General features: G+C 43.3%; 1 protein-coding gene across 3 annotated transcripts in view; it reads right to left on the bottom strand.

Annotated features, from left to right (window-relative positions):
* Window positions 1–20,508, bottom strand: part of MBOAT1 (membrane bound O-acyltransferase domain containing 1) — an 81,190-nt gene that overhangs the window by 29,242 nt on the left and 31,440 nt on the right. The window contains exons 4-6 of one of the 3 annotated variants that reach the window (XM_019543970.1): window positions 10,700–10,795; window positions 7,386–7,397; window positions 1,587–1,642 (exon numbers count right to left, since the gene is read on the bottom strand). In XM_019543970.1, the coding sequence (XP_019399515.1) occupies window positions 1,587–1,642; window positions 7,386–7,397; window positions 10,700–10,795 (164 nt within the window). The remainder of the gene's footprint in view (window positions 1–1,586; window positions 1,643–7,385; window positions 7,398–10,699; window positions 10,796–20,508) is intronic. The other 2 variants (XM_019543976.1, XM_019543984.1) reach the window with 2 other exon arrangements.

Consider the following 20,508-nt stretch of genomic DNA (forward strand, 5'->3'; position numbering starts at 1 on the left):
CTGCCTCTGCTTACACATTACCCTCCTCTACATCTGTTTAGTTACCCACTGGATACAGTTTAATGGTACGTGAACACTGCAGACTACAGCACAGTGAAGAAAAGCGTTGGCAAGCTGGTCAACTGACCAGTCAATATTGTCAATTAACCAGTCAACTGACTGCATATTTTTGACTGATCAAAGACTAAAGCAATTTTACAAAAAAAATATACTGCATTTTTTGGTATTTTTCTTGACAGAAATATGACTTTTTAATTGGTTTTTGACACATTTCTTAAATGGAAAACGTGTGCTTTTTCTGCATATTACTTGGACCTATTCATAATAATTTACCATTTTTGACAGATAGTTGACCAGTCAATTGACCAAATTTTATTTGACCAGTCAAATACCCAACCCTAGTGTAGAGATACCCAAGCTAGCCCATTTGAAGCTTCACACAGCTGCAGCTAGGCTGCTTCAGGTATCCAGGGTAGAGGTATCGCTATACAACACTAAATTCCACAACGTAAACCTTATTGAAGCCTTAAATCATTCAGTTCTCTGTGGCGGGACCGTCTTGTTTGTACAGTGCAATGAGCAACAGATCCTTGGGAGCCCCTATGTGAGACTGCAATGCAAACAAACAACAAAAATAATTGTAACTGGAATGCAAGAGCCTTGCACTGTAGTGAGAGCAGGCATTCTGCTGGAAAAGAGCACCATTTGTAACAGCCCAATAATGCAAGGGCCTAGAGGCAATATTTGTTTTCTTACTTATCATTTTGGTTGCCCCTGCTCTGGATAGAAGCTATAACCTATCCCCAGCAGTTTACAGGCTATCATCTCTCAAGACCAAACCATTCTTTAGCTAAACTGACAGGGTATTTCAAACATTTTATCTTAGTCTCTAGTACTGGCCATGGACTAAACATGTCACTGCCTTTGATTTTGATCTCATATCAGCAAGAATCCAGTGTAACTGAAGGGAAGGCAGCGGCATTATCCTGGTATTAAATATTAGATGAGATTAGAGTTAGCACCTAGACCGGGGTGGGTAAAATGGCATATCTGGCCAGCAGCCGGATTCCAATTTCCCACCAGCCCCTGCCTGCATTGCTGTGGCCGGTTTCCATGAAGACCCAGGAGCACTGGGACTGTGACAGTGCAGGTCACAGTTCCCATGGAGACCAGCCCAAGCAGCGCTGGCAGGGCGCATGGCTAGGCATGGAGCTGCTCTGGGGCTGGGGCTGGAATTTTGCAGCAGTGATAGTGTGGGTCAGGGCCAGGACAGAGCCCCAATCCACTACCTGTGCACCCCTATCTGGAGGTACAGAGGATTACCCAGAGAAAATAAAGCAGCATCTTGGCTTTTGTTTTTGGGGGGAGTTTTTGTTTTGTTTCATTTTGTTCTTCTCCTATAACAAGCAGGTTTAGATTCCAGAAAAATCCCAAAAAAACTGAGGGGGGTTTTCCACAAAGCACTGACCTTGTTCACCAAAGCAACTCACTGAGATAAATTCATGCCTCATGTAACTGCACCAAAGAAAAAGTTCTAGAGTAAAACAAAGCTGTCTTCAGGAATATCAGGAGGTTTACTTGCTTACCATCATGGACTTGAAATGCAAGAGTTGTGATCTTCTGCGTAACAATCATCAGTGGACTATAACAAAAGATATAAAAAGTAATGAAAGCCTTTTCTCACGCACTATATAAATCCTTCCTGCCTTACTATATGTACGATTAATCAGTATGTGAAAGCTTTTAATAGTTTACACTCACAAAAGATCTTTTTTCACTCACAGTTTGTCAACAAATTTTATAGTTATTACTGCTTACGACTAAAAATGGAATACGCCCTGTAAAAACTGAAACTTCAGGAGGAAACTAGCTAGGCCGGGGTTGGCAACCAAACTACAAAGTCACCACATTAGGCCCACAGAGCCAAAAGGCTTTGTCTCTGCCCGTGCCCACACGGGGGCCAGGCAACTGGAAGTCCTGTCCACATTGCCACTGCAATGTCCCCTGCTTCCTGCATGCAGTGTGGGATAGCTTCCAGTCGAAGAGGCATTGAGTTGGAGCTAGGCAGCTTCTAGTTGTGCCCATGCTGCAGACAAAGTGGGCAGGGAAGTAGAGGCCTGGGAGAGGCAAGTGGGAAGAAACAGGAGCAGTGCAAGCAAAGTTCCCAGCTGCCCAGCCATGGAGTAAGTCCCCTCCAACTGGAAGCTGCCCTCATGTATCAGCTGGTAAGCAGAGGCCTGAGAAAAGCAATGCCAGCACATCTCCCAGCTGCCTGGCCCCAGCATGGATATGGGCAACCTGCCCCCCCACCCCTCGCTATTAACATGCTGCAGAAGCCACCTAGTCCATGCCAGACTGGAGCTGGGTTTTTCCAGCCAGCAGCTTGAAAAGGTTGCTGCCCCCTGAGCTAGGCAGAATGCAATTATTCAAACTGAAAAGTGGGACAGGATTGTAAAGTTAACAATTCTCCAGAACACTACAGAAAGGTCTTTAATCAACAAGACACATTCAGAACTTTATTTTAGAGCTTATTCAAAACATGGTACCTTCAGCAGCAGAGTACAGAGTACCAGGCAAGCCTACTCAGAAGAAATGATACCATTGTATACATTACTATCATCTTGGCAATCTTTCATTCATGTAATGACTAAATTCGAGCCTTGTGAGATTTGACATCTCAAGGTGGTACAGTTATAATATATCCTTTGTTCTCCCTTACTTCTACTCCCCTCTAATGAGTTTCGTCCCTGAAATGACTGGGCTTATCCTGATCCTGCAAACATTCACACATTCTAGTTGTGCCCATCTTCAAGCACATGAGGAGTCCTATAAAGTCCAGTGGCACTACTCATATATATATTTGCAGTGTTGTGGTCTTAAACTAAGCTTCTGGGGACAGGAAATTTGCCTAATGAATAGTTTCATAGTAGTTTCATAGTTTCTAGGGTCGGAAGAGACCTGAGTAGATCATCTAGTCCAACCCCCTGCCATGGCAGGAAACAATACTGGGGTCATACAACAAGAATGTTCTTAGGCAAAAATCATCAGTTCCTCATCACTGTTTCTCAGTGTGCTTTACAAAAGATGTCAGAATCCCATTTTACAGATAAGAAAACAGACACAGAGGAGTGAAGTGACTTGTCTAATATAACACACCAAGCAAGCAACTGAACTGAAAACAGAACCCAGATGCCCCAAGTTCTACTTCAATGCTCTGCCCACTGCCGCCTCCTCCTCCATTACTACTACTTGTAATATTGTGACTGGGATATTGTATATAAGCATGAAGACATTGAGTTACTTTAAGGAATATTTTAAGGACCTTATTTATAAGGGATATATGTACAAGGAATTATTAATACAGAAGAGGTCTGAGGTAAGTGAGGAACAGCACAACACAACAATTCCTAATGCATAAGCATTAACAAAATACAAGAGTTACGTGGGTCAGGTTTTCAACCCACGTGCCATTTTATTTTTTTACTACTAAAATTAAAAACGTTCCCTCTATATAATTTCAGAAATCATGTCTATATAAATTATAGCTACTATTAATACCTCTTCCTATTAATAATATATTTACCAGATTTCTGGTATACAGAATGTGGCCGGATTTCTCACTGTACATAAAAAATTCTGGAGCGAAAAATACTTGCAACAGAACTGGATCACTACTCAAAATGAATCATTTTAAACAAACAATATTTATTTTATTATGTTTTTATTTCTCTCAGGTATATACAAATTCCATTTGAAAAGCGCAACCAAAACAATTTTCAAATGCAAAATAAGCCCGGTCCATGCTGCTGAAATTAATTCAACATCCTTTTTCCTTTTAAAAAGAAAACTGCATCATTCATCTTCTTGACAGTGATAAGCATTTTACAGAAACATTCAGGTGGACGACTTTAAATCATATGCTTTAGAATCAAAAGTGTACACCTAAAATTTAAGTGCCTGACTTTGAAAATTGGAGCTCCTACTCTAAGCCAATGAATATGAACACCACAACACAAGCATTCAGGAGCGCAAATTAAAACGGCATGCACAAAAACAGCCTTTGTTAAAACGCCCCAGTGTATGAACACGGAGAAAATAGGAGAGAATCTTTCTTTATCGATATCAGGAATTTATTAGTCATAACATAGATAATATATAGGCACTGAGTAAAGTACATCAGTTTAATGTGAAAAGAATGACAAGGTCTCCCCCTTAAATTTGAACCCCAAATGAGGCAACCTTTCACAAAAATGTATTTATTTTGCATCCCTATACTGAAAAAACAACACAATCTTGAAAGGGAAACCACTTATGGGAAAACAATAGAAGTCATACTGTTCTACCCAGGCAGTATGCTCAGCATATCTGATATAGAAATGACTGTCAGGAAATATAAAAAGACATTACAAGAAGGAAAAACAGACCCTTAGAATATCTCAGTAGCCTCCACTGATCAAACTGACCCAATATCCTCTTGACTGGGGTTATCCAACTAACAAAAGGATAATTTATAGCCACCAAGCTCCCACCCAGCTGGCATTCCTCCTATTGTTCCAGCTGCACCAGCAGCTGGGGTTTCTGAGCTTCTCCCTCCTCCAGATTCTGCTTCCTGTCCAAGGACAGGCAACATAGTCTGCAGCACTGGAGGCATCCGTGGCTAAGGGTGCCTGCAACAGGGACGGGGGCACCTGTGGAAAACAACGCAACAGGGGCGGGGGCACCTGTGGAGCCTTAAGCCAACACTGGTGCGGCCCCTGGCTGCTCAGAAGTTGGACAGCCTGATCTAAACTATTTGGTAACCTTCTTAAAGAAGGTGGAAACATTCCTTGCAGTTTATCCTCCAACCAGAACATTCATACTGCTTTCATCCTGTCCCAACCAGCATGGGGACACCACTTTTGGAGGAGGTTAAAAATACTGCAGAGGAAGTCGCCAAAGCTAAGACACAGTGACATACTGGGAATACCTGCAGAGCATTTTGAATAACAGTCATAAAACCTCTGAGGTCTAATTAGATCTGCCTACCACATTAGTTAAAATATTTTTAAACATGATTTAAACACGTTCATGCAAACACACTTTGCAACTAGCCTGCCTCATTAGTACAGCCAAGAGGAACAAGTCATGGTATAATCAGTATACTCCTGGTTTTTCCAAGGGATTAGGTACAATACTCTAGAAAAATAAGTTGACCAAACAAACTGAGCCCAATTTGTTCTAGGTAATACTACTGAACAGTCTAGCCCGCCATATCTAAAAACAGTTCCACTGACAGTTTCACTAACTGTGTGGTTGTTGGCAAAACATTTAATGTGGACAAGCATTAACAATATTTTTTTTAAAGTTGTTTACTTCATCTTGGAATTGAAGTAAAAATCTCACACAGGCAAGTTCTCTTGTTTAACTGTCCAGATTCCTTGACTTTATTACCATGCCAGAAATATTGCAATCTGCAGTAATCTGTTACTTTTGTTTTCAGTGCAAGCCTGAAAATCCTGAAGCATGCACGTGAAGATACAGGGCTGAGTTTTTCATACATCAATTGGTTTCCAGTTTGTTTCATGTTATGGGTGAAAGCTGAAGTCATTTTTAAGTAAAAAAAAAAAAAAAAAAAATCAGAACCATTCTAAACAACTGCAAGTCACAGCTTTCATGAGATAATTATTTCTTCATTATTCCTTGCAGTCAAAGGTTGCTTTCTTTCAGAAAAAAAGTTTTTTCCTAGAGACGTTTCATAAGATATTAATGGGTTATAAAGCTTTCCAATTCTAATTCACTGGTTTGAATTTATGCAGGCTGGTAGATAACACCTGATGGCTCTTTGACAATTAATGTGTAATCAGAAAGTGATCTCAGTCAAGGCCCATGAAGATATATACTTAGTATGCTGTTAAGCAATAAATGGATTTACAGAAAAAACTATTTTTTCCCCTTACAGAAAAGAAACATATTAGCAGAGTCATTTCTTTTATTAATATAACCCATTCTGTGCCTGGTCTGTCCGTAAAGGACTTCAGTCCCCAGAGTTACCTGCCCTAAAGATACACTTGTAAAAAAATAAATAAATTTGATTTCATCCATTCTAGAGGGGGAAAAAAGCAAGTTTACTCTAGGGAGTGTTTACTGTTTCAATACGGTACAATGATAAGAGAATACTTCAGAATCAGTTTCCATCAAGTATATTTTCTGTGTAAAAATTGGCTATTGTACCTCTGCTGCTATCTTTTGTGCTTGACACAAAACCACTAGGAGGAAAAAAAAAACAACAGAGCATTAAGCATCAGAAGTCAAGCCACTGACTTATGACACTCACCACTAAAAACCTTCTTAAAAGGCTTTTCTAGAATTTAAATTTGATTGTGTTCATTTTTAAAGTGGCTTGCTAAGCAAGCTGTTGATCCCTTTCGAATATAGCTAGTGCTGATTAAATGTTTTGCTCCAATCATCTTAGAAAATGAAGCCCCGATTAACCTACAGAGCAGTAAAGCAGAGTTAAAGTGAAAGATTTTGCACATCAGTCAGCCAGTGCACCTCATATTAGGGAAAGAACATTACACCTTAAGGATAGCAAGGTAGTTCAGCTCCAAACTAATCCAACCACTGACTTCTCCGCCAAGACTCTAAATAATAGTACCTATTACTGTCCATTTTTATGGTGATTTTTTAATTTCTTCTGATGGTAATGGCACCAAGGTAGCCAACATTTCACATAAAAACCTGTATGGTACTCCCTGGCCTTCATTAGACATTCTTTAAATAGTACTGATTTTTGGTCGTACACTGGGTAAATTCCAAAACGTAAATCAACCAGTGAAAGACTGCATGATCTTACCTGAGCAAAGAACTCAAGCATTTACATTACAATGTATAAAGACCCACTGATTCAATCAGTTATGTACACAAAGTTAGCTGTAGGCTTAAGTGGTTTAAGTAGGATACATGTCCTTCCCTATTTTCCAGACCTAAAGGTCCTGAACCTACGCAGTTCATTGGCTAGCAAGGTCAAGCCATCCCAGTTCCTATAAACAACTGCACACAAGAAAATTAAGTGGGTAGTATGACATCTGGCCCCTTTTATCTTCTCAGCCTTAATGACCCGGTATGGTACCCATTTACAGTTATGTTGAAAGGGTACCACTGCTCAACCTGTGTCATAGCAAGACTTACTACACAGAAGGATAATATAAGGCTCTGCTACCATGGCCCTTTAGAAAAGCATCACATTCGCTTGATTTTTTTTAACTTGCTCACTTCTGCTAATAGGTGTAATATTATATAGCATTAATATTACTATATTGACAGTCATGTCTATGACCCTAAAGAAGATAGTGTAATATTAGTATTACCATTGTTATAAAGTATTTAAGAAACCCAATACAACTCACCAGCATAATCCTCTTAGCAAAAAGAAGAAAAAGAAAAAGAAAATCAGGATTAAAAAAGAAATAAATAATCCTAAAAATCCTAAGAAAAGTAATTCAACACAAATGTTTACATCTTTCAAAAAAAAAAAAGTAAATAAAACTGAAGGTAAAACACTGCATTCAGCTATTTAAAATAATTAAAATTCAAAAGGTGTTTACTAAAACTAACAATTGTTACTGAAAAGTTGTTTTCATGATTTCATTTTTTAAAAATTAAAAACTTAGACTTTTCAACAAGGATGAGCAAATGCCATGACTTTTAATTTTTCACCAACAGCAACAAAAAATGTTTATTAAGATAACACAACCAGCTCTATTGTTGTCTTCATGGCATGAAGCAGTGTCCCAACTTTATTTTTGGTCTTCTTGGGGAACATCTACACAAAACGTTTTAAGGCACATTAAAGCACGTGTCTACATGTGCGTGCCCTTAATATACTTTAAAAATGGTGAGGTTGGGCTAATTGCACCTAAATTTGATACCTGCAAATGCAGGTATTAGGTTTTGGCATGAATAGTTAAAGCACATTAACACTGTGTGGACTGCTTTGGGACTAATTTTAGTCCCAAGTCAGTCCAAACACAATGTTAATGCACTTTAATGCCTGTACGTGTAGACACCTGCTTAAACCCATTTAATGTGCATTAAATTTAGGTGCACCTAAATGCACATGTAGACATGCCCTAGAGAAATTAACATAGTCACTATTAGAAAACTAATGGTTGCTATCCCTGTCTTTGAAGAGATTAATTACAATGATTAGGGACCTACTAAAATCAGGGTGGCTGCCTCCTGATTTCACAGACAGAATGCAGGGTCCAACCGCCATTTTGTGAGAGGAGTACAGCGCCGCCCCCAACACATGATTGGCCAAGGGGCTCTTGGGGGTCCTGCCTCTTACCACCGATTGGCTGGGAGGGCTGCCTGTTGTATTGCCCTGCCCCTTGTCACCAATTGGAGAGGGATAGTGCCACATGACAAGCAGTCCTCACATCCATTCAGCGGCAAGGAGTAGGCGTGGCAACCATCTTGCCAGCAGCCCTTTAAGTGGGCAGGCCCCCCGCCACTTCCCTCCTGAGCAGGCTGCCACAGTACCCTGAGGATTACTGGCTCCCTCTGGGGATCCAGCATTCTATTTTCAGTAAGTCTTCCCACACCCCTCCCAGCAAATTTCACAGGCATGCCAGATTTATTGGGCAATACCAGATTTCACAAAAATCATGATTTTGGTAGGTCCCTAACAATGATATAAAATTTGATGCATTATTTTCTATTTTAAGACATAAAATGGACTTGATAGTTACCAATTTTCCTTCCACAGGTATTTCCTGCTCCCAAAATAGGAAAAAACAAAACAAAACAAAACAAAACATACCTACCCATTATTATGGGATCAAAAATGCATTGCAAGTATAAGTTAAGTGATGGTGAATGCAAAATCAGGCATCCATACATTTTGGTAGAAACACCCTGAATACCTTCATTTAAAATGACAAGTCAAATAGTAAAACTGGAAGGCTGAGGATATTAGAATTAGAAGACAGATGCTTCTTTGCTATCATGTAGATTGCACTCCAAGGAAACACTTTCTAGTGTCTAGCTGCTAGAAAATCCTGTGACCCACGGTAAACAAACTCTGTTAGTTTTTTACCTGCTTATTCTTCAGATTTCAAAACCAAACATGTATTTTATGTCTATTTTCTAAGGTAGGGACCCTTCAACATAGCTTTACTATTGCTCAGTGATCTGTTTAAAGCTTGAAGCCCAGAAGAGGATGATTATCCTAGATTATCTGAGCTAGCTGCAGTCGTATCATCTTCAGTCTAAGCATTAATGAGAGCAACCCTTTGGCATCAAGAGAGCATACAATAGCCCTGAATCCATGAAGGACAACTGCCTCTCCAATGAAATTTAATTACATTTCCTTTGAGCAGATCTACCAAGCATTACAGTGTATTCGGATACACATTATGAACAATGTTCTTTGACATACATACTTCTATAACATTCCAATCCCATTTACCTATTTGTTTTGTCATGTTCAGTGTCGGTATGCTCATATGCAATTAAAAAAAACATAAGAAAATCTTACAAAATTAAGTTTCTCTGAATACATTTCCCCTCTTAAAGCCCAAGTGTCTCAAAGCCTTCTAGACCAGGAGACTAAATACATCTAAAGAAATAAAGACACATTCACAGAAATAGCCTGTGTTTGTATTTTTATGCCTCCGCTGAAACTAAGGCCCAGAAAAGGCACCTGCAACATACTATATAGACTGTAATAGTCATGTTCTGCCTCCCTCATAAAAAAAAAAAGATTGTTTATATCTAACAGAAAATGAATGACTATGCTTTTCTTTTTAATGCAGCAAATTTCTGCGTTCCAAGAAGTAAGATTAATAGCAAGAGCTAACATCTGTAATGATTTAGTCACTCTTCTGATGTAGGATATCACAACTTTTGTAAGGCCCCTTTTACTGTTTTGGTGCCAGCAAATTGTTCCCAGCACATAAATTCCCCAGTAGGACCAAGTTCTATGTGGACAAGACTGAGAAAAGAAAAAGAAAGCATACAAAGGTAGACTATTTAAATTATATTCCCAGTTAATTAAATTAACTCCCCCAGTTAAAGGGGAAAAACAACTTAATGACAATGCAGGCTTAGATGCAGCTAAAGTTTACCTCATTTATATCTACTTCAGTTACTTTTACATGCCCTAAGAGACCCATCCTCCCACGCCCAAGCAAGTTTTACTGGAGGAAAGGAAAACGTATGTGCGACCAAGCTTCCCAGATTGGAAGAAGAGATCGCTGGGGTAACCCAAAAGCAGAGAAGCCGAAAGAGAAAAGAGAAGGCCTGGGCTTTTTGAGCAATAGTGGCAACCCTCTCTTACTGTCTTACTGGAGAAGGAATAAGGAAAGTAGCAGTCTACCCAAACAATCAGAATAGGCTTCAAGAGCTAGTAGTAAAGCCCTGGCTCACTGCTTCATTGGGAGTAGCAAATGGCTCAACCTTTCTCCTCTAGTGAAACAATCCAGGGATCCAAACATCCTCCAAAGAGCAACTCCACATCCTAGGGATTCTCTGCCCCAACCCCAGAACAGATAGGCACTGTAGGATTGTGCAGTGATTATTCTGAAAAAACATCCTTTTTTGAAAGTATAAGCAAACTGCAGAAATACACTTGAATATCTTGGCACACTTCTAAAATGTACTGAAGTAAGAGCCTAAACAACTCTAATAATAAATAACAGCATTCAGCTTAAATACTCACCCAGAGAAATCTGTAGTAAGAATACCATAATGGAATATGCATAGTCGGCTAATGTGGCACAATGTGAGGTATCCTATGGCTACAGCAAAAGAATACCTAAAAACGTGTCATAGAAAACAGATTAGTTATCAGCACAAGTTTTGGCAGATATGTGTGTCAACCTCAGATAAACAACAACAACAACAAAAGCAAATTAATTTTTTAGCTATTGGGATGGTTACAAGTCTTCTACCCTATGCTAAATGTTCTATATAAATTTTTCAGAAGTAACTGGTGATTCCAAGTGCCCAACTTGAGACCCTATAAAAATAACAGATTTGTTTTAAGGGCAGATGCTGAACATTTCATGAAAGTCAGACAGATGTCTCAGTTGAGCAGCCAAAAATTGAGAGCTCTAGAACTAGTCACTATTTAAAATTTTGGCCTAAAAATAAAGTTTTAGAAACCAAATAAATTTTAAATGCACACTGTTCAGATTATTCAGTCTCTTTTCCTTTCTATAAATACATATAAATGTGTATACACACACACAAACCCTCCCGATTTACTTGAAATTCTGGTACATCAGGTTTATAAACAACAGAGAGAAAGGACACAATAGCTGTATACTTTTGTCCAACAACACTTGAAAGACTATTCCTTTCAGCTTTTGATGATGAAATATGTTGTTATTCCAAGTTCTTCACATAGGACATGCTCCTTAACTATGACTTGAAAACCTTCTTTGCAGTTTCTCCAGGGCAAGTGTAAAATCAGGTCATGAAGGCAGGTTGAGTGGCACTCAGCTTCCTGATGTTCCAAAGGTTTGAGGAGTACAGGACAAAAAGTGATCCTCAAACCCTATTGCTTCCTCTCCCTATCCCAATTTCACCCTATGCATGATGCAAACAAAGGTAAGGCAGGGCTGACAGTCTGGAGAGAGACTCAATGCAGAGGAGACCTAGAAGAAGACCAACAGAACCAAGCAAACAGCTGATGCACCAGAATGAGAAATGCAGCACATGACCCTTGTAGCCAGACCAGAGGCCATCAGTGTCCAAGCATCAGAACAAATGAACCAAGAAGAATCCAAGACCACAGGGACCAAGCAGGAAGCAAATCGATGGAAAAATCAAGGCCTTTGCACCAAAAGAAGAGTGGCAGAAGGTGATCAGTGAAAGACAAGGCAAGCTGAGACTGGCCAATGGGAAGTTGGAGCCACTAGCACCAAGTCAGCTTCATAGCAGGAGACAAAATAGAAGACAAAATAGCAGAAGTGGTCTGTGAGTTGGTGAAAATGGACCAGGCCTTTGTCACTGGGTGGGAAGACCTTTCAAGAGAGATGGGCCATCTGTGACTAATTAGTTGCTACCTAGATGACAGCAATGGGTTTAAAGTCAGGGATCAAAGTGATAGCTTGCAGGTCACTTGATCTATACACGAGCAAACAGCTCAGTCAGGGAGATAAATATGAAGAAAGTGGAAGGACACCTGCAAGAGACACAGGGTTAGAGGAATGTCCTGATGTGGTGCCTTAGTGACAGGAGAGATCTGGCCAGGCACAATGGGATGGGGCGGGTAATGAAATGGGAGGTGGAAAGGAATTGGGGGCGGGTTGGAGTGGTGAAATGAAGTCAGCCAGACACTGAAGGATGAAATAAAAAGAGGAAGTAAATTAAAGAAGGTCTATGTGGCAAGCTTAGGACTGCATCTCAAGTCAGCTCGCCCACTTGTCTACATAGGGCAGTCCGCCCAGTTTCTCCTGCCACAATAAACTGCTGGTAAATACGGAAGATTGCCCATTATCTACCCCGATGCCAAGGGGCACTATCCACAGCATCAAACTTTCCCTACACCGTGGCCCATATTTCTAAGATGGCATCATAAGTTCTTAATGACTCCGGCCCCACACTGGACCCCATTAGACTCTAGTCTGGACCCCAACTAGATCCCTCCTAATCAGGCAGCCTCAATCCCTGCCATCATTCAGGACAGGAAGCTCCCTAGACCTTCCCTCTCAGGTGTGGCTCTCCTCTGGGACCATGGGCCACACTGGCCCTGGCCCACCTCCAGGCCAGTTGAAACCCCAGGCCTCCAGCTCTAGGCGTCCCTCCTGGTGGGTACTCCAGCCCTTTTGACCATCCTGGTCCTGGCCCCAGCACTGACCAGCGGAGGGTTTTGTCTAGGCTCTCGCACTGCTCACCCACCCTCTTATATGGGTCTGTCTTCTTGGGCCCTACTACAGGGTTACCCACCCAGTTGTAGGGGCTGGGGTTTTGAGGCACCCCTCCTCACCTTTCACCAGGGAGGTAACTTGTCTGGCATTTCTTAGGGACTCCCTTGCCACAGGGAGCCCCCCCTCCCAGGCCACTCTTCCCCGGCAGGATGTAGTTTCAGGTCATGTCCAGAACCAGGAGCCTCCCCAGTCCATCCCCTTAGCTCCTGCCCTTACCTCCAGCATGTTCCACACCACGAGGGAGCTGGATGGTGCTGCTCCCTTGGCTGCAAGCAGCTAACTGCTGATTCTGCCCGGCTGGCCTTTGTTTGAAAATGGCCACCCTCATCAGGCACTTGATGGCTGTTTGCCTGCCTCAGTCATTAAAGTGGCAAGCACCAAAGATGCACTGCCGCAGTCTCATTGTAATGGGGTAGCTCTCAGGGCCAGGCACAAGGCTGGTCCACCTCCCTGTTTGGGCAGTCTGCCCTCCTACACTCATCTGCCACACCTTGATGTAAACAATAGGTTACTTAGTTTTAAGCAGGAGGCTGCCCATTTTAAAGCCCAATGCCATGGGCGCTACCCATGGCTCCGTATTGCCCCTACACCATGGACCATGACTTGCAGATGGTATCCATATTGCACAATGCCTCACACCAACCCATGCTCCAGGGTCTCACTGGGACACTCATTCCACCCTGGGGCACACTGACATTCTCCCGCCACACCGTGTGTTCAACTACTCCTCCAGTCCCTTACTGGGCCACTATGACCTCTGGCCTAAACTAGGCCTCAGGCATCTTTGGATGTGCCTGGGCCTTTAATTCATGCCTGTGCCTTTAACTAATGACCCTCACTGGGACTCCCTATGCTAATTGTATCAGTCAGCTTCTGTGCAGCGCTTTGGACTGTCTCCAGGCCCTGTTCTACACAGCTACTGGGTGTAGCTATCCTGGTCAGCATCTGGTGCAGCCCTTCAGACCATCTTAGGTCCTACTCTACACTGCTGCTGGCTGCCACTACTCTGAACAGCTTGTGTACAGCATTTCAGGCCATCTTTAGGCCCTATCCTACACCACTGCTAGGTCCCTATCGCTCTACTCAGCCCCTTTGCTGAAGTCTCTGTGCCTCAGGCATCTGGCAACTTACCTGGGCCCTACTAGCCCTCACTGGACCTTTGGACCTCAGGCATCTGACAACTTACCTGGGCCCTACTAACTCAGCCTACAGCTGTGCAAGTCTCAGGCATCTCTTGACATACCTGGACCCTTTGGGCAACATGCCCCTTCGGGCCTCAGGCATTTGTCAACTAATCCATGCCCCAGGCCCCATGCAATGGGCCTGGACTCCTGTTGCTTTTCTATTGGGTCATGTTCCCCTAAACTTTCCCCTCCCTGGGGTAACCCACAAGACAGCAGGGGCCAAGGCTTTCTAGTGCCCCATACTCACCCTTCACTGGGGAGGCACAGGTATGGCATTTTCTGGCCGCAACCAGCCCCACCACACCATCCACCCCCAGCAGGGTGTAGTTTTAAGTCATGCCCAGGACCAGAAACCTCCTGCCATTCTCATAGTTCCTACCCTGTCCTCCAGATGTTTCTGAGCAGCACCTTCAACCAGGCGATGTTCTGCCTCCAGCAGCTTGCAGCAACTGCTGCTGGCTTTCATGCTCAAGCCTGCTATTATTGCTAACAGTTAAACTCTCTTCCCCAGTCAGGCAGTCTCCTGGTCCCCATGTGACTCCTGATTGGGGAGTGCCTCCACCTGCAAACTGCCTATGCTGTCTACTCTTGACCTTTTGAGTGGCAAGCACCCAAAGGTGCCCTGCCACATTCATGTTTTAATAAATTTGGATTTGGGCTTGGGTTGTGAGGAGTGCTGGTCATGCTTCCCAGGCTGGCTGGGGGGTGGGAGCAATGAAGGAAGGCATTTCCGGGGGGAGTTACTGACCTAAGAAGGAAGCCCCAGCTCACAGGGACCCAATCCAGGCCCCTACCTTGTTCCTCCCCACCCGCCCCAGATCCCACTCCTGGACCCATTCATGCCCTGTGACCCAGCTAGCTAGCATGTGCTCCATAGGCTGCTTGCACAGAGTTCCACCCCTGGGGGCAGGAAGAGGAATTGGTGTGGTGCCAGAACTGACCCCGAGCAGCAGAATTCAGGGGGTGGAACTTTGTCCACACAGAACAGGAAGGTGGGAAAGAGGACACTGCATCCTAGGATGCTGGAGAACTGCAACTTGAGCAGCTCACCTGTGGGGAGTGGCCACACATTAATGGAACACGGGATGGGTAAAACAAATCAGAGATAAACCAACCCTGGCATAGTCTAAAGTGTGCTTAAAACTAGTTTCAGGTATTAATGTGTGGACAACCTAGGGCAAGGGTGGGAAAAATAGGCCCGCAGGCCAAATCTGGCTCACCAGCACATTTTGTCCAGCCCACAGTGGGTCCCTTGGCCCCACCTGACCCACACATGGTAGGCAGCACAGGCCATGGTACTTGTGGCCTGTCCTGCCACCCCTAGATGTACAGCAGGATCTAGGAGTTAAGAGCTCCAGCAGCTGCCTAAAATTAATGTGTAACAAGGCCTTAGGTCCCTGACTTACCTGCAGATGGGACTAATTGGGGATAGCTGAAGACAGGACTTGGCAATTAAGTTGTAGAGTTTCACATCCATTACTTCTTCCCCTTCCTCCACAAGCAATATCCACACTCTGGGAATACAGTCTTTATACTGTTCTTCTTTAACAGTCTCCTATACTAGTTAGGCAGCAGGGGGCAACTGGCCTATGGGATCCAGTGTACTAAGTCAGTAGGAATCAGCTTAGCCCCAAGCAAGCAAATGTTGGGAACATGTTTTGAGCCCTATCTTAAACACAAAACATTGTGGCATCATTTAAAGCTTCTTTTAATTTTGCTCAGATTAATTTGAACATGCTTTATCTGAACCACAAAACTGTTGTTAATAGCGATAAATGGCCCTGTTTCAACCTTCCCAGCCCTGCTAAGATTTTCAGCTTGTTCAGACATGATTTCAAACCAATGCTGATCAAAGTGTGACTCACTCTCTCCCTTCAATAGCCAACAGCATTCTGAAAAACTGGCTTTATTTGTGCTGCAACATATGCTATTTTTTTCCATCCTGACTAATTGGCTTAACAGTAAAAAGTGAGAGTAAAAGCCTTTTACTTGAATTTATGCCCAATTCCTCTCATTCTTCTAGGCAAGCATGAATAAATATTGCATTTCTAACAGTAGGCTCGGTTTCTGCAGCTCTGTACGGTGACCCAGAATACTGATTCACTTTTTACTTTTCCCTAGAGGCAGATAACAGTCCTCATATAAGGAGAAATGAAGCACTTTTAAGCCCCTCCTCTCTCTAGTCTCATGCCAAGTTCTTGCAGACATTTGTCACGTTGAGTCTTCTTTTTAACAGCTGCATCAGGCTTCTGAGTTCTAGTCCTACCTCCACCTAGCTTGGGAACTTTGTAGAGTTACATTTTCCAAATTTGCCTCTAGTTTTGTTGCTCTTCCCCACTCACTCCACAAACATCTCACTTCAGTGCTGCCTTTGCTCACTGCTGCTTGCCTCTGACCAAACAAAGTTGGTTCCCAACATGGCCTCTTTCTCTGTTCTTTTGCCTCCAGCCTAGGCTGATTGCTACCTAGAAGAGTTGCAGCCTATAGCTGTATATCTTTAGCAATAAGCAATATAAAAACCCTGTCTATTTTACTGCCTATCTGCAAACAAGTCCCATTGTTTTACTTATAAAGCAACTTGGTACAAATATGGATATAAGACTCATGGAAGAGACGTCATCTCAGGAACTGACAGAGGAAACAGTTGTGTGTGCATTTGCCACCTTAGACTCTCAGGGCTAAATTAATTCTGCATCCCTGCTAAGATGTCTTCAACTTAGTCTGTGCTTTCTCCAACCTAATACAACAAGATGCAGTTCTATATACCAGTGTTTCCCAACCAGCATGCCATGGCACACTGGTGAGCTGTGAGGCATGTGCAGGTGTGTCATAGAATTTTGGCCTGGAGCCACGCCCACCTCCTGGTGCCACTGCAGGCAGACAGACAGACCGGGGATGTGGCTCCAGCCAGTGATTTGCATCCACTAGCTCTGTTCAGCTGTGCCACCCTGCCCCCCCCACCTCTTTCCATGCCCAGCCACTCACCGCCTAACCCCCAGCTTTGCAGTCAGTCAGCTGGTATGCTAGGAGAGGCCCAGTAAGTGTGCCACTGAAACCAAAAGGTTGGGAAATGCTGCTATATATCCTGTGTGGACATTTAGGATGCCTATATATGAGCAGTGAGGCTGCTCCGATGCACTGTAATTAATAGAATCTATTGGTGCGTGGGAATTACCACACTCCAGCTGACTCCAGCATTTTGTGCATCAGCATCCCTGCACTGAAAAATGGTGGTGGGGGAGCTTTAACTAAAGTTCATTTGACGAGCTCGCCTCCGCTGCCATTTTTCAGTACAGGGACACTGATTCATGAGACACTCTGGGTGCTTTAATTACAGAGGCTCTCAAGCCGCTCTAATTAAAGTGCCACCCCCACACTCAGAGAGTACATGTCTAAATGTTCTTGTTCTCCTATACTTTCAATAAGAAGCTAGTGCACTCCCCCAGAGGCAAATGCTACTTTACCCGGCAGAATTTCACAACTCTCGCATTCATTTTAATGGAAACCACTTACACACCTCCAGAGACAGTTCCTCCTGATACCCAGAAGCCACATAACTTTCCATTTATTTCATTGGGGAGCTTTAACCTGTCCTAAGATGCATCCATCTAGTTGGAATTCCACTGCCTCCTGACTGTGCAATACAGACATCTTACAAGGGGTTCTGAACTGAGCACGGAAGACAAGGATGACTGCACCTACATACAAGATAGCAGACACATCAGCATAAACCTCCACCTCTCCATAAATAGCCTAGTGCCAGGGTAGATAAATTTTCTGGCTGTGGGTCAGAGTGACCCACGCTGGGTCAGGTGCAGGTGGGTGGGCACAAGGTCTCTACCACCACTAGCATTCATCCCTATGGCAGTATGGGGTAAGCATCTAAAACTGCAACCCCCACCACCAAATGCCACAGAGGCTCCACATCTGCAGGCCAGACCAAGACTAAGAGTCGTAGGTTGCTGAGCCCTGGCCCAGTAGTTCAAACACTTCCCTTGAACATGGAAGATCTGAGCTGTCAGCCTCCCTCGACGGGTTAAGGCCACCTCTTCTAAAGTGCTTCAGCCATCGAGCTATAGGCACCTTCCACCATTCTCTTACTGAAGTTAGCACTGGATAGCCAAAAGGGAAAGAGTCCTAAGTCCAGGAGGCAGCTTCAATCAGTGGCCCAGGGAAGAGGGTCATTCCCTGGCAAGGTTCTAGTTCTGGGTTCTAGTCCTTCCTCCCACAATTGGTCATATCATTTTACCCAGTGACTACTTAATGCCAAATGTATCACTTAAGTTGATGGAAATCTGGAGTACTATGGCATTATTGTACATGTGGCTTTATTCTTTTGAAAGAAAAGCTGGAACCATTGAGGTTTACTACTGACAGTCCATCAAGTATTCTTTTACTCTCTCCAAACCCTGGAACACAAGGTTAAGGATTCTAGATCATGTCTGCCAACAGTCCTTTCCTCCTTGTAAAAGCAATGAGCATTGCCACTAGTGGGTTTTCCAAATAGTACAATATGAACATCTATTCTAACCCTATTGGGGGGAGGCTTCAAATCCTACTGGAAGGAGTTTTCAAGCAAGTGAAACAGCATGTGAGGAAATATGACCTCTGCTCCAATGCTGTTTACACAGTTCTTCCTATGGCCCTGTAATGCAACATGGACAAACAATACTGGAAGTAAGGGTTACCCAAGCCACAGTTAGGCTCTTTCTTGCTTGTTCTCCTTCTGCCCCCACGACACGCTCCCCAGTGGCCTGGCCTTAATAGAAGGGACTCATAGTCCTCACTGGCCCATGGTCTGGGGGTCAGAACACTCTCTGGTTATGGATGAAGATCAGGATTTAAATCCCATCCCATGACTTTCCCATGTCCCAGGCAAGTGCCTTGGCTACAAGGCAAAAGTGGCCACCATCTGCAAGCAGTGTCAAACAGTTGCTAGCAACAGTTTTCAGTCAGTTATACTTTCAGGAGTATGCACAGCATTTTTACATTTCCACAATGAAATGGACCGGCAAACATTTATTTAATGGTGCAATGGAACCCGTCCTTGATCCCAAAAATTGCATCCTCTGATGTGTATGACAGAACAAGGAATTCTGGGATCAGGAATCAGATCCTAATGACGCAATTACTACTTGCCCGTGTAGAGAGGATCATGATCCCATGCTCCCCCGAACCAGCTAATTAAAAGATAAACCTGCAGCCCAACCTAAACTAAAGCAGTCCTGGGGCTCGGACTTGACAATCAACTGAATTGGCTCCAGTGCAGTTCCAGAGCTGTGACCAACAATCACCTGTTTGGCAATCTCAACCCAGGGACCATACAGGCATCTAGAACCAGCTCTAGTTTGTTCCTACCATATGTGCAATGGCACAAAATTTTTGTGCCTGGTTTCCTCTATTGTCGTGCCATTAATTCCTTGAACATGTAGCAGGGGTTACAGCACAATTAGCAGGCTAATCGTGTCTTAGGTGTAACATCTGGCAGGGCCCCAGTTTTCAGCACAGCATAAATGGAGTTATAGGCACCTTCATGACAGCAATGAATCACTTCTGAGCATGCACAGTAGTACAAACTTAATCATTTAAGAAACTTGGACCTTGTGGTATTATTCGGGCTGTTAAATGGGGTGAGGCAGAATGTTATTTTGTGACTCGGGCACCTAAAATGATGTCAGTGGCACTTAGACATGTTAGCAACAAAGCAGAATTTTGCCCCCAAAGGGTCCTCACCTAATGATAAACAAAAAAAGCAACTGGATTTTTAGGTATAACCTAATGTGAACATGGGTATTTAATTAACCCAGTATAACCTAACGTAAACATGGGTATTCAATTAAGCCAATAAAGGCAAGTTCAGTAATTTGCATGCAGAGAGAGTAAAGAAAGACACACTGTTCATCGGCAATGTGGTGCCAGCTGTTTACTGGCAATGTGGTGCCGATCTTCAAGAAAGGGAGGAAAGTGGATCCGGCTAACTAAAGACCATCAGCCTGACTTCTATCCTGGGCAAGGTCTTAGAAAAGTTTATTAAAGAGGCCATCCTTAATGGACTGGCCAATGCCAACATCCTGAGGGATACCTAGCACGGGTTTGCTGCAGGTAGGTCTTGCTTGACCAATCTCATTTCCTTCTACAACCAGGTGACCTATCACCTGGACAAGGGAGAAGAGATTGATGTCATATATCTTGAAGCCTACAATCTGGTATCCCATGATCACCTCTTGGTGAAACTGGCCAATTGTGGCTTTGGGTCCACCACGATCAGCTGGCTGGGAAATTGGCTCCGTGGTTGGACCCAGAGGGTGGTAATTGAAGGAAGTCAATTGTCATGATGCCCTGTGACCAGTGGGGTCCCTCAAGGCTCTGTCCTTGGACCCATATTGTTCAACTTCTTCATTAATGATGTG

This window comes from Crocodylus porosus, unplaced genomic scaffold, assembly GCF_001723895.1.
Source record: "Crocodylus porosus isolate Cpor-Errol unplaced genomic scaffold, CroPor_comp1, whole genome shotgun sequence".
NCBI classification, from domain to species: Eukaryota; Metazoa; Chordata; order Crocodylia; family Crocodylidae; genus Crocodylus; species Crocodylus porosus.